At 36.2% G+C, this 14,206-nt stretch overlaps 1 protein-coding gene across 1 annotated transcript; it reads right to left on the bottom strand.

Annotated features, from left to right (window-relative positions):
- Positions 1 to 2,802: 2,802 nt before the first annotated feature.
- On the bottom strand, positions 2,803 to 13,940 carry LOC104079960 (CAP-Gly domain-containing linker protein 4-like; the record flags this gene model as incomplete). Its single annotated transcript, XM_009582175.1, has 6 exons — positions 13,808 to 13,940; positions 10,730 to 10,869; positions 9,718 to 9,811; positions 8,652 to 8,813; positions 5,251 to 5,369; positions 2,803 to 3,039 (listed from the first exon to the last, which is right to left on the bottom strand). Coding segments are annotated over exons 1-6 (885 nt in total), but the record flags the coding sequence as incomplete, so codon positions are not given.
- Positions 13,941 to 14,206: the final 266 nt, after the last annotated feature.

The following is a 14,206-nucleotide window of genomic DNA, read 5'->3' on the forward strand; positions in this document are numbered from 1 at the left end:
ATATTGCAAAGGTTAAAGGATAAACTTCAGAGCATACTTAATTTTTTCTTTGGAAAGTAAGTCTTTTATTCCCCTCCTTATGATTAAACGAAATTTTAAAAGCCAGCAAATGTTATAATTTTTTTTTGCTGTTTCAATATATACTAAGTAGTCTCTGAACAGGTAAGTATATCAAGAATATCAAGACAGACCCGTCTTGCTGGTGGACCTCAGTCTCCACAAATATACATTATAAGCTTCACTTCAACCAAACGAGGGAGGAATAACTCACAGAGATGCATTTAACACTGATTTAAATACATTTTTATATTTGATTTTTAAATTAGTTTTAGTAAGAAAAACCTTTGATCCTTCAGTTGCTCAGTTTTCATTATCTCATGTGACCTTACTACTATGAGTTCATTTTTTACTATGACTTCACTGTCTAATCCAGCCCTCAGAGAGTAAATAGACAGAAACCATTTTTTTTCTTTACTATAAAACCTTCCAGCTACTCTTTCTTAATGTTCTGTAAAGAAATAAATGTGACCCAGAGCCTGTTCTTCTTTTAGTCTGAAGATCTCCTTTAAACTTGATTGTTATAGGCAGGTATATCACACTAATCTAGACCCAGACTTTTTAGCTACCAACCCAGAGATCAAATTCAGCTGGAGGAAGCTTGGCCAAGCAGCCTAACAGATTCCTCCACTCTCCAGGCACCAGCCAAAGGGCACTTACCGAGCAGAGGGAAGGGACCAGCATCTTAAACTGGAGGTGGAGATGGCAAAAGTGAGGCTCCAATTTTGCACAAGCCCTAGGACTTCTGCAGGCAAGGAGCAGAGGACACCTCGCACATGAGAAACATGGCAGGCACAGGAGAAAAGTTTTCTTCCAGCTACTGGTTTCCCTGCACTCACATTTCATTAAGTGTCCATTCAGATAACATATGATGTAGCCGAGCATGAGCTGGTGAAGCTGGGGGACCCCAAATCATGTACACATAAACACCTGCTTACACAGCTTTCTACCCCATAAGACAACTAGAATGACAAGTGCAGTAGGAATCAAGAGAGGAATCCATTTTCCCTCTGGCATCTACTGTGCTTTGCTTTCAAGCTTCATTAAAGCTGATAAATTCAGAGACTACAGAAGCAGGAAAGAGAACAGGAATCCATAAACATTGCTCGTAAAAATGCTGCCGTTGCAGTGCCCTCGTCCCAGCTTCCATATTCCGGAAATGAGAAGTGATCCAAGAGGAGGTTAAGAATTGGGCACCATTTTCATCATCCTGTTCTCACTTTTGCTCCACCCTGCACACATTTATGAGTATCAAGGGAGAGGGGAAGGCAGGGCTGAGATCAACTCTCCATTCAGACAAATGGAGAAAGTGTGTGGGAAACGACGTGGGAGTAATGCAGAACAGCTCCTCGCACACAGGGAAAAGGAAGGGAGGAAAGCAGACGTGGAAAAGGAAGACCAAAAAGCACAATTACATTCCTCCTTCCCACCTGCCGTATGACAGCTTTGGCTCCCTTAAAAAAAGCTAGCTGGAAAGCCCTGCTGGCCTTTAGCTTCCAACAACTCCTTAAAAAACACTGTAATAGCATACTCAAAAATTTTAAAAAAGCAACCAAACCCAGGAAGCTTTACCCATACACAGTAAGCACATTACAGTACAAACAGTTCTATGGGCCTTACTTGGAGGAAAGATACACACGAGGACTAATTTCTTCCCTTTCTTGCTATAAAGCCTCCATTAACTTGCAGTTACATTATCTCCCTTTGCTTTCACTGTGCAATGGCTTTCTGTAAAAGAAACTTCCATGAACTTCTTACTGTCTTTAAATAAGCGGCTTCCTGTTTGTACTTCAGTTAAAATGCCTTCTGCATAGCTAGTGATTCCTTCACTTTTCCTGATCCAATTTCAAGAATACACCAAATGAAAATGCAGAATGGAAGCTGCTTTGCACTCTCAGTGGAGTTCACTTTAGAACACTTCAGCTGTGATGATTACAAATCTGAAGTTATACCAGAAAAATTATTAAAGGTAAAGCTACTCAAACATAAAATTTTGCTCACAAATACCTTCAATATTTTCCAGAAAACTATCTGAAATCTCTAAAAGAGTTCTAGCACTCTTTAAATCATTTCAGAGCCCTTGCTATCAGAGCAAATAAAAGGTATGAATACTAACTGCAGTATCAATGTTACATTTTTCAAATACATTTTCAAAAATGTGTCTAGCAAGGTAGTTTCTTAACAGCTATTCACATTCAAGCTGCACCAGTATTAGCTACATTCTGATACTTCCACAGAACCATGTAACAACCCCATCGGCACAGCACTGCTTCAAAGATTTTAGCTGCATTGCACCAGTGAAATTGGGTTACTACAGGCTAAGCAGAATTAAAGTTTTCTTTTACCGACTTCTAGAAACTATGAGGGGTAATTCACGAATGCATACTCATAACTGAAAGCTGGGCAACTCACAAAGTAATTTGTAAATTTTACCATCATTTTGATGTGACACCAAAAATGTTAATAAAAGCTGAGCCATGCTGATGTACTATAGGAGACTGTTAAAAAACTATTTACAGACACAAAACGCAGACTGTGCCTGTCAAAACAGTTTTTCATAGCAGTGACTTTTTTTAACACATAACTGTTCAGCTTATTACTTTCTGTAACCAGATCCTTACTGCCATCCAGAGTTCATGTCTACCAGAAAGTGGTTTAGACCCTCAAATTTGAGGTATGTCTCCAAAGGGGTAAATAAATTGACTGTCCAGAAATTAGGAAGTAGTTTCAGGTTGCTCATCATACCTTCTGTCCTGCAATAACAACACGATCTCCCAGTTTCAGGCCAAGCGATAAAAGCATGGCCTTGCCTGTGACATGATCATAGTTTGGAATCATGGCTTTTGAGATGTCACATGAGAGAGGCACTGCATCCAGCAATATCTGCTTGATTTCTTTTGCACTGGCTGCTGCATCTGCCATTTCCAGTGGCATATCTACTGGATCAGGAACCACATCCGCTGGAATCTGCCCTTTGTCATTCTGTAGAAACATAACATAGCACAGGATTTAATGTTGTGACAAGATAAACCTGATTAGGCAAAACCATAGTAGTTTATGAAGTTCATTAGATATTTTTCCTATGATATAAACAACCATAAAAACATCCACATTTTCAAAGAAGGATGCCAAAACATCCTTAGATACATAAACTAGCATTTACAGTGACTTACTTTCAAAAGTGCAAAGTTATCAAAATTTTTAATCTAAAGATCATTATTAGTACTCAAAACACACGAAAAACACACCTATATATATCTGTGTACCTGAACACAGATTTAGAAAAGTAAGCAAGAATTCTGGTCTGTAATACCAATATTGTAACGTTAACACTTCCCAAAGAATTTATCTTTACCCAGTGTATAGTTTACTCCTTGGCGAGGCTTATTCCAAATGTAAGAGAATTTAATTAATATATATTGCATGCATAGCATACACAAAGTTGATGTCTCATATAAATAGTTGAATAAAGCTGTTCAGGTTTATTTAGATACAGACTATTGCATCAGAGATGAATTAAGGACAGAGTCCTTTCCAAACACTTCCCATTCCCAGAGAGCAGTGACTGTGATTCCTCCTATGTCCCATGTGACGCTCACCCTAGGCCAGAGTTGTTGGAGTACCAGCTCACCTGGAGTTAACCTTAACTCAAGGCCAGTTGGCCAGTCAGCAAGTACACTGTTGGGCTGTCAGGCTGCTAAACAGCAAGTTCTACCTACGCTTTCTTCAGCAATTTTCACAAAGTCTGTGGAAACATAATTATCTCAGTCTTCCAAATTTCTCTCAACTGAGCCCCTGGACTTGGAAATTACCAGAAGCTCAAAGAGGGAATGATGCAGAGCAAGATTGTATTTGCTTTGTTTTCTTAAAAAAACAGGCTAAAAGCTCAACGTTTCCTGAGCCCCGTATAAATCTCCCTGTCTCAACCCTAGAAAACTATAATCCTTACTCAGCATTTACACTCTGCTATCCTCATATAAGCAAACTCTACACACTGTCTCTGGTCAGAACTTTATTGTGGGACTGAAGAATTAAACAGCTACCGTTCCTTAAAAATCTACAGTCATTCTGTAAGTAAAAGGTCAGCCCCATTCAAGTCACAGTATCTTAAAAACAGGATATAGCAGGGAGTTTATTTTGAGATTTCAGTCATCACATCAGCAATTGTTTCGGTCAGATCAGTCCCGCAATTCAGCCCACCAGGTGCCCTGCAAATCTTTGTGTCAACACAAGATAGGGGGCAGAGCAGAGGCAAGAAGGCAAAAGTGGGCACAGTGGCACAGGATTGCTTTTCCCAAGGGCTGAGCCACCTTTCGCCAGCTCAGAATGCTTGTAACTACAAAGCAGTATGCCCCGTGACAACGGACTCTTAAACATACAGCTGCCATAGAACTCGAAACATGTACATGCACACTAAATAACGAGACAAAGAAGAAAAACAGAGTTTTTAAAGAGATCTAGATTGAATATCATGAAGAACTGTATGAACAATGATGTTCCAGAAGATTTCACACCATCAGTGATACATAAAATAATGACTTTTGAGTACCCTTAAAACAATTATAATTTCTCATTAAAAAAAAACCTAAATTTGAAAACGGAGAACTGAGATACTGCCCATGCTAAAAAAAAAAAACCCAAACACAACCAAAACAAAAAACCCCAAACAAAAAAACAAAAAAACCCACAAAAAACCAATCAAAACCCAAGACCTGTGGCTAGACACATATAGCAGCACTTTACACTATAACTCAGGCCTATTATTTGGCTAGTAAGCAGAGCAGTTAATGTTTCTTCATTATCAGTTACTTATGCTACAACTAAGTTTACTGCTAAGCAATACACTGCATTTCTGGAGGTCACAGATTGCACTCCTGTACTTCTAAAAAGATCCACCACTGCCATGACAACTGTTGCAAGACAGAAAGGAGTATTAACAAATGAAAGTTCAAGCAACAAATAGAAGAACATCATGAAAGCTATTTGAACTAATGAACTAGACTGTGACACAAAACCACAAACTTCAACACACAAGTATGACAAAGCATACAAAATCATCCACCACGAAAAATCATAAATAATTTTTCTGAGGCACTATCACTCCATGTAACACATTTTTAGCTAACCAAAATCCTGGACTTTTTTCCAGGTACTTTTTTCACCTTTTGGTGAATCTACAACCTAACTCCTTACCCTAAAGGCAGGATTTGCTCCATGTTCCAGTAAACACTTGACAGCTCCTGTACATAGGTTAAATGCAGCAATATGCAAAGCTGTTCCAAAATCAAAATCACTACAGGTGGCATCCACATCTGCAATTAAACATCACATGTGAGGTATGTAAGTCTGTTATGTGAACATTTCACCCTACAGATTCCTTGAAAGGACATTCATTTTTACAGTTTATGTTAACGTTTATTCAAAGAGATCATTATTTATGTACTAAATGCATACAAGAAGTAATTCTACATAGAATATCAACGTTATCTGCATCTATTTATTCATACCATGAACCAATCTGGAAGATGAGCATTTACTTTCATTCATTTTATAATACTGATGACTTAACTGCAAATTTGTTGCCATTCAGGATGCCCAATCTACTGTGTTAAGATTAACAAGTCAGTAACTTTAGGTTTGCATGTAAATTAATGTTTCAGAAATATTTATATTTTATTGCTTCTAGGTATTAAATGTTAAAATGAGATGCATCTCCAATCAGCTGTTTTTCTTTGTGAGCATGTAGTGGGGCAAGGGAAAACTGATTATACCTCTGCTTTACCTTGATTTAATTACTAATGGTCAAGAATGAAGCAAGAGCTAGTGATTTTTTTAATTTCTTTGTTTTCAAAGAATTGCACTCTGAAAGGTCTCCAACTGATAGTTTGGAAAATGGAGGACCGCATTTGACTTAAAGAGATTTTGCATAATATGTATTTCCGTCAATTGTTCCCGATACATCTTTCAATCTGCTATGAAGTTACTACTGTTCTAGAACATTGGAGTTTTAATGTCTATTTAGCCTTTTGCTCCTCTCCTAAATTATACAAGAGAGATGTCAGTTTAAGTCAGTTATGTATATGACTGTTAGTTAAAAATGCCAGCTGATTTAATACACAAACCAAAAGCTAACAAGTATTAGCAATAATGTTCCAATTTGAAATACTGGTGAGGAACATAAAACTTTCCACCTCAGGGCTATACAGTCTCCTAGTATTTTCCAGTATCATTCTCTGTCCCAAAAACCACTAGCCCTTCTCACAATGTGATAAACAAAGTATATCCCATCTGTATCAACATCCTTATATAGTTATACTAAATTAATATTTTGGGGGCAAATAAAACATCAACATATACAGAAGATATATAAATATATATGTCTATATAGATATGTCAGCTTTATAATACTAATAAAGATTGACTCTGAATTTTATCAGATCAAAGATAACAAATTTGGGATCAAATTTTAACAGTTTTACAATTGCACTAATATGAATACAAACTTAGCTATTTTAAATTTAATTGGCACACGCATGAAAAAAGACTGCATTCACATGACGCAATCGACAGCTACGTATGCAGATGTACCTTTTATAAATCAAATGTCAAAAGACCATTACCAGTTTAAACCTGAGTAGAAGCTGTGTAGTTGTATACAACCATTGAAACTTCCATGTTTAATAAGGCTATCAAGTAAGTATTTTCTGCACACACAGGAACCAATTTGCAGAAATACTGATCCCTAACATCAGCTACTGTTGTATGTACTATTTTAAAAAGTAACTGACATGTAGATTTTTTTTTTTTTAATTAGCGTGACTTCCTCAGACTTAAAAGCTTCATGCTTGGAGTTTTTAAACACTGCTTTCTTACAGCTTTTTTCTAGGTCTAAGTTGGCATAGTACAGATGACAAAAAGAAACACATATATATCAAATGTTACCCAGTAACTACCCCCAAACTATTTAGGGGAAATTAACATGCAGTAATGGTCTGCATTAGCAACCCATGCAGGTTACAGTCATTGTCTAATGGTACCACATGACATTGCTAATTCTTAAGCCTTTATCAATTTTTATGTTTAAAATCTATGTCTAAAAATCTAAGATCAAACTAGCTCTTTGTTCTAACAATTGAGGAATAAATCTGTATAAAGAATTTAACTGCAGAGCGTCATAAAGGAAATAGTTTAGCAGTAAATCAAAAGGAAACATCTGTGGTACTGGCTGTTTCACAATGGGTGTCTCAGAGTCAGTATACCACTGTCTTGAAAAGTTATTTATACATTAACAATCATTTTTTCTCTGGTTCAGTACGGATCCATCCAAGGCATATTTGCCTTCAATGTACATCCCCCCTTCTCTGCAAACTGCCTGACGAAGTATGGAGCTAAGATTATTCTTTCTATTAATTCAGACCATGCATTGTTTTCATGTCACAGGGCAAATAATTTCATACATTTTCTGAGATTAAAAAAAAATCATCTGCTTATTGCCAACTGCCAAGGCATTTAACCAGAGTGGTTTCCTTGGAAATCTGAGCAAATTCCCACCCATTCTGCAGGCACTGCACAGGAGAAGATGAGAACAACAAATGCAAATGAGGTCTGAAAGAAGACCTAATCTGCTGATGCAAATTATGGAGACCCAACTATTGAAATGTGATGTGGACTTAACTACTGTGCAGTCTTATTTTGTCTTTTATTACCAACCTACACTTCTTACCTCCTAAGCATGTCATACCAATAACAGCACTGTTTAACAATTACCTCCATGATGATTCAAGACATGGTAAGCAAGCCTTGCGTGCTCCAAAAACCTATCAGCTTTTCAGAATGTTGAGACAGTCTTTAGCTACAACTAGCTAAAAAAGGGCATTAATAATTTTGCAAAATTGCACAATCAGAAGGATATTCAGCAGAACAAATTAACATTTGTACAATTTTAATACTAAAATTGCTTACTGATTTTGATATCCTGACCAAATTAGGAACAAATGGTTATGGTTCAGAACCATTTCTGTATTTCCATTTGCATTAGTATAAATAGGGCTCCAATTACCAATCCTTCACATTATCATTCCAAAAGGTACTATCTATTTATGCCAAACACTAAAGACAAACTGTTCCTTACACATGACCTTCCAGATAGCCAAGAAGTGGGAAAAATGAGCATGTCAAAGTTGCTTCAGCCACTAGTTCGCCACACAGCGTTGCCAAATCCCCACTTCTCAATATTTAAAGAATCTTAAAAACCCTACGAATTTACCAGAATAGTTACATCTTTGGATTTCTGCATACATTCTCTTAGTCCTCAACAACTTAGAATTAAACTGTTTGCTTTCCATTCTATTAGATACTTCTCTACCACCTTGTACAAAGCTCAAGTTTAAAAACCAGCAATGGAATCAGTGCATTAAACCACAAAAAAATAGGTTAAGAGAAAAAGGAACCAATGAGGCTGACTAAGAAATTGGAAATTATTGATGTATAATGGATAAACAAACTCCACACTTAAAGACCACTACACACCAGTTTAGGGTCAACAGAATAACAAAATACGAACAACTACATGAAACGAAAGTAGCAATGCCTACCTTTTGGCTTTGCATTTTTCAAAATAACGCTAATAAGTTCTGGAACATCGAAGTAGGCAGCATAATGCAAGGCATTCATATTTGTCCAACGGCTGCGTAAACTGCTATCAGCACCCAAATCAATAAGCTGCGTCGCAAATTTTACAGCGGTTTCAACATCACCTGCAAGGTAAATTTTGTAAAATACATTAGAGATTTATTTGACCTCAGAAAACATGCACGTGCTTATGTGTAACACATAATGCACATTAAACCCTTAAAGCTCACAGCAGAACAATTACTATGCCTTTCTTTTTAGGATTAGGATACAGAAATCTTTGCCTTTACCATAAAGGCCTGAAATCTCTACTATAGTATATAATAACACTACCTGTTTATCTCTAATGTAAATAATTTGTCACCCATCAAAACCAGGGATTTTAGTATCTGATAGGAGAAGGAAAAAAAATTACACACCACAACGCTGAAGCTTATGTTAAAAGATCTGCCAACACCAGAAAAGCTAACCTATGCCAGACCCCACTCAGAAACTTGGTTCAAACTCAGAGGAGAACTGGGTTTGGGTCAACAAAAAAGTAGCACAACATAGAAAAGTAATAGGGGTGTTCAAACAGAGTTAAATATGTCTTATTTCCAGTACTTATGATCATAATAATGTAAAGATGATTGTTTCCTTCTGACATGATCAGGGTGAAAGAAAAAAAAAAAAAAGAACAGCCAGTTACCTAAATATTCTAGTTTCACTGATGTAAGAAAACTGTTGATAGCTTAGTTTGCAACTTGCACCTCAGTCTGAAACAGCCTTTGCTACATTAAATATATGTTTAAGCTGGTACTATTGTTTGCAATTCCTATACACTAACTCAACTTACTCCCAACTGCCACAGCCATAACTGCGCTACAGTTCCGTATCTTCCTTTCTGACGGCCACTAGAAGAGCCAAAACCAAGCCCCCCCCCCCCAACAAAAAAAACCTACTGCAAGGAAAAATTCTATAATAGTCAGTGGGATTAGCCTTTGTGAATTAATTAGGTTTTTACATCTATAATGACATTTCTTTACTCACCAATACCATGAGCCCCTGATTTGCAAGTGTAATGCAAGAGAGTCATATCAGTCAGTCCATCTCTGTCATTCACATTGCAACCCCTTTTAATGATCTGAGAGACAAGTGGAAAAAAAGCACGTTTTAGCTCTGGCATATCTCTGACATCAGTATTATTTAGTAAGTTATTTCAGATATATTGACTACGGGATTCATTCCAATGGCTAATAACAAAGAAGCCTGCCAGAATAGACTGTAACTGCAGAACTGAGCAACATGCACAAATGTAATAAATAATATTATATGAATATCATTAACCTTCATTGTTCACAGATTTTAAAGCTTCTTTATATTATTACTTCTAACATACATTTCACATGTTGAAAAGTTAACTGCTTAACTGAACAGTAGGAAAATGACATCATTTATGAACTCTCTCCCCTTGTTCTTCGATCTTTCAACAACCCCCCCCTTCCCCCCCCAAAACAAAGCCCGCAGTTACAATACGGTAGGAAGAATCTTTACTATACTTCCCCACCTGGCTAGAAAACCCTGTAATCCAGAAGAAGAAAAATAAGAAAGTAGTATGGAATTACTAGAAACAAGGTGTCTTCTGAAAGCAGCCTATCGCATGTTGCAAAGAGATTTCAGTTCCTAACTCATTTTGTGCCTTGGAAACATTGCCCTTAAGGTCAGGCTTCACTGTAACTTCATGCATTGGAGTTTATGATCACTGCTAAGTAGAAAACTGAAACACCAAGGTGAAGGGTTTCTAAACAACTGCTTTGAGAAGAAACATTTTTTCTACTATCTATCCAAACAGACTGAATTTTTACCGATCATCTTTCTCTTTTCAAATGAAAGCTGACAACATGTGGAATACAAGGCACTGATCAGTAACTACTTGTTAAAAGGCAGAAACTGTATCTGCATTTATGATTAGTTCTGCTTCTGAATGAACTGTTTTTATTTGTTGTCAACATAGTATTTCCTTAACACTGAAAGCATTCAAGGTTCTTCATTTATACCTCACCTCATTCCCAATAATATCAATATTCTGCTGGACCTGTGGAACCCACTGCCTTAAGATAGCAAACAACTCAGAAACCGATGTTTTGGGGTTGAAAAGTATTTCTTGGCATGCCGCATCATTGGGATCGAAGAAGGAAAACTCTGTCAAAAAAAAGGAATCATTAGGTACAATTGTAAGTTTTAACATGCATCTAGTTTTTCAAACTCAGAGGCAAAGAATAGCAGAGAGAGTCACTTCACTACTAATCACACTGGAAAATCAGAATGTTAAATTAATTTAGAAAATTTTCTTTAACATCTGGTCTATTTTTCCTTTAATACTAAGGTCTTGCTTATACTTCTGAAAAAAGCTTTGAATCAGCAACCAATACAATGGTACTGCAAGACTGATTTTAAGTTTAGGCAAGGACTAACAGAAATGTGCAGTGATTATGCTAATAAGGGTTTACTCTTGCTTCAAGCTAGCCAAAGACTGCTGATTCTAAGCTGTTCCCAAGTACAGACAAACCTCTTGATCTCTCAGTGATTAAATGCATACATGATTTCTCCATATGCTACAAAACATGTCTTCTCCTTCTTCTTCCATCACAATTTACATAAAACATATCAAAATATATACACATGCACGAATCAGGAAGGCATTCTATGGCCTCCGTTATTTTCAGATATTTCATGAATGTATCAATCCCAGCTGGTGGCAGCTGCAGGTAACAAACATCCTTAAAAATTAAGGCACCAAACCAGATCAGAAAAAAGATACATTTTTAAGATTTTAAGCTTCATATTGCTTCAGGCAACCCAAAGTACAGGTGTAAAAACCACCTTATTATTAAAGTATGATATGTCATGTTACTTACAGGTGTATGTATGTGCATGTATATACGTATACTGTATTTTAAATTTGTGGAATTTCTTCCAACTCTGGAAAATTATACGAAAGTATCTGGATAGCAGTGGCTATTAGGAGAGGGAATGGAAGCAGAACCTACTGTCATCAGCGAATGACTGAATCATGGAAGATACTGAACTTTTAGCCCCGCTGCAGCTATCAGAGAGTTGCCTTTTAAAAAGGTTTCAAATAAATGTACAATGTCAGCTTGCATCATTCGCAGATACAAGGCTCTCAGAACAGACACACAGGTTAAGTAAAATAAAGCATCAGCCATCTGGGGTGTATGACATGGTATAAGCTACCTCTGGATGAATCATCATAACCTTTCCTCAAAAAGAGCATACCACGCTTCTAGATTGCATTAACAGATAAAAGCACACATACAGAGCTCGCTTCCTGGCTATCTAGAGTTCCTCTAACTGCATTGCCTTGATTCAACAAGAATGAAGGAGGACAACTTCACTAATATTTAGCATGAATTTTTATTTGCACCTAGCATATATATAAAAAAAACAAACTCCTTATCTCCCAGCACTACACAAAGTCTGCTTCTTACCTACGTCCCATGCATTGACACAGATCTACTGATTTATCTACTAATATTTAACTTCCGCGTAAACCACAGTTGATCTATTGCTGAAAGCTATGAAGTAAAGAGAAAACTAGCCAACAAGATTAACAATCTTACACAACATGCGTGATTCTTACTTTACCAGGAAGATTTCTAGCTACAACCATGAACCAAATTATATATCAGAAATTAACTATAATAGACTGTTAAAATCAGCATGCTAGGATAAAAACCTGAGAATATATTAAGTATTAATAACAACCATAATAAGTGCTTAACGGGTGATCAGCTGTAGCGTTTGCAAACCCAAGAAATGTCACAGAAAATCTGTTAAAACAAAAAGTTCCATGAAAGGATTACAATGGCATCTAGATAATTTAAAACATTACTTTCTCCACCTCTATCTTTCCTATGCATTGATTACAGTGCTGAACTGTATTAAGGAAAAATAAATGCACTTAATGTAATGACCAAGAATCTTTGTTGTGGTTTAACCTGCTTTACCCAGATTCAGTAATATTACTGTTACACAGGTCACAGCGACCCCCTATAAAAGGAATTTTTTTTATTCAATGAGTAGGCATAGACCGAGTAGGAAAGATGGTAGTGATATTGTAGTGTTATTAAAGATACCACAAGACAACAATGTTTAAAGAAGGACGAATGGAAAATTTTTCTAAGGGATAAGAAAGCAGAATGGAATAAATCATGGCAATACTTGGAGTAGAATAGGACGGACAAGTTACGAGAACAGGGCTAAATCACGTAAAGACACCTGTTCATGTACTAAAACATACCGTATGGAACTGCTAAATTTCCAACCTGTGCTAACTCATCAAATGGGTCTCAAGAATGCTGAGTCTGTCAAAGACAGAACATTACATGTATTATTTTTCCTGAACACAGCTGATTGCTGTTATCAATGCATGGGAGGTGGAGGCAGTAATTTTTAAGGTATATAGATGCTATTAACATCTTCTGCAATATTCAAAGGCATTATAATTGTAGCCATCTATGAAGATCCTCACCTACAGTGACATTTTAATATATTATATATCCTGTTTAAAATATTATTATAATTTATACATGTGAAGACCATTCAACATTATTTCGAAAGCTGATCACCAATACTTGCTATAATTTTCTAACACTCATTTCACAGTCCTTACCACCACAAACATCTACGCTTCCAACAGAAATATCCCCCTATAGTCTATTGTTTACATACCGAAAGCACAAGAAGAAGTGTAACTCTAGAGGTTTTAAATGTGATGTAGATGCTTAACTACACTTAATTACTGCAATTTTACTTCTTAACACAATATCCAGTTCTACATTGAGATGTAAAAAACCTACAAACATCTGACCAGACACACACAGAAGAAACACAGTAAGAAGAAGATATTATAATTTAAAATGTATGCAATAAGAAAAATAGAAAAAGCATGGGTTTTCATCTTCCATTTCCTTTAAAAAATAATAGAGAATTCATTTAACAAGCAGTAAACTTTTTCTGAAAAGAAGGAATAAATTAAGATTTGATAGCTTTTCTTAAAATTTATTATTCAAATTTATTTCTGCTGATCACAAATTCATTTTCTGTTAAAAGTACATACCACAGTCTGAAGGCATTGGTGCTGCAGCAACAGAAAAAGTAACAGATATTTCGGTATTTGGGAATAAGAACCGTTCTCTTTCAATGAGGGAATCTCCTTCTAAGGAAGGTTTTGGAAGATCCTCTATGGTCATCTTCCAGAAAGCCACTTTAGGAGGAAAAAAATGAACAAATAACCTCATTAGAAATACTTTGGATTAGTTCTATTGTAGTAAGATACAATGTGCAATGAGACTAAAATCTTTTCTTTTTGCAAACATAAACTAGTACTACCATTACATTCTTACAAATAAATAAAGTTAATTAGTAAAAGCTAGTAGAGTACGGTGTCAAGGACAGCCAACTTCTAGTTTTGATTTCATCATTAACTTGCATGTTATTAATGGAAAACATGATATTT

Source organism: Fulmarus glacialis, unplaced genomic scaffold (genome assembly GCF_000690835.1).
Source record: "Fulmarus glacialis isolate BGI_N327 unplaced genomic scaffold, ASM69083v1 Scaffold40627, whole genome shotgun sequence".
In the NCBI taxonomy this organism is placed as follows: domain Eukaryota; kingdom Metazoa; phylum Chordata; class Aves; order Procellariiformes; family Procellariidae; genus Fulmarus; species Fulmarus glacialis.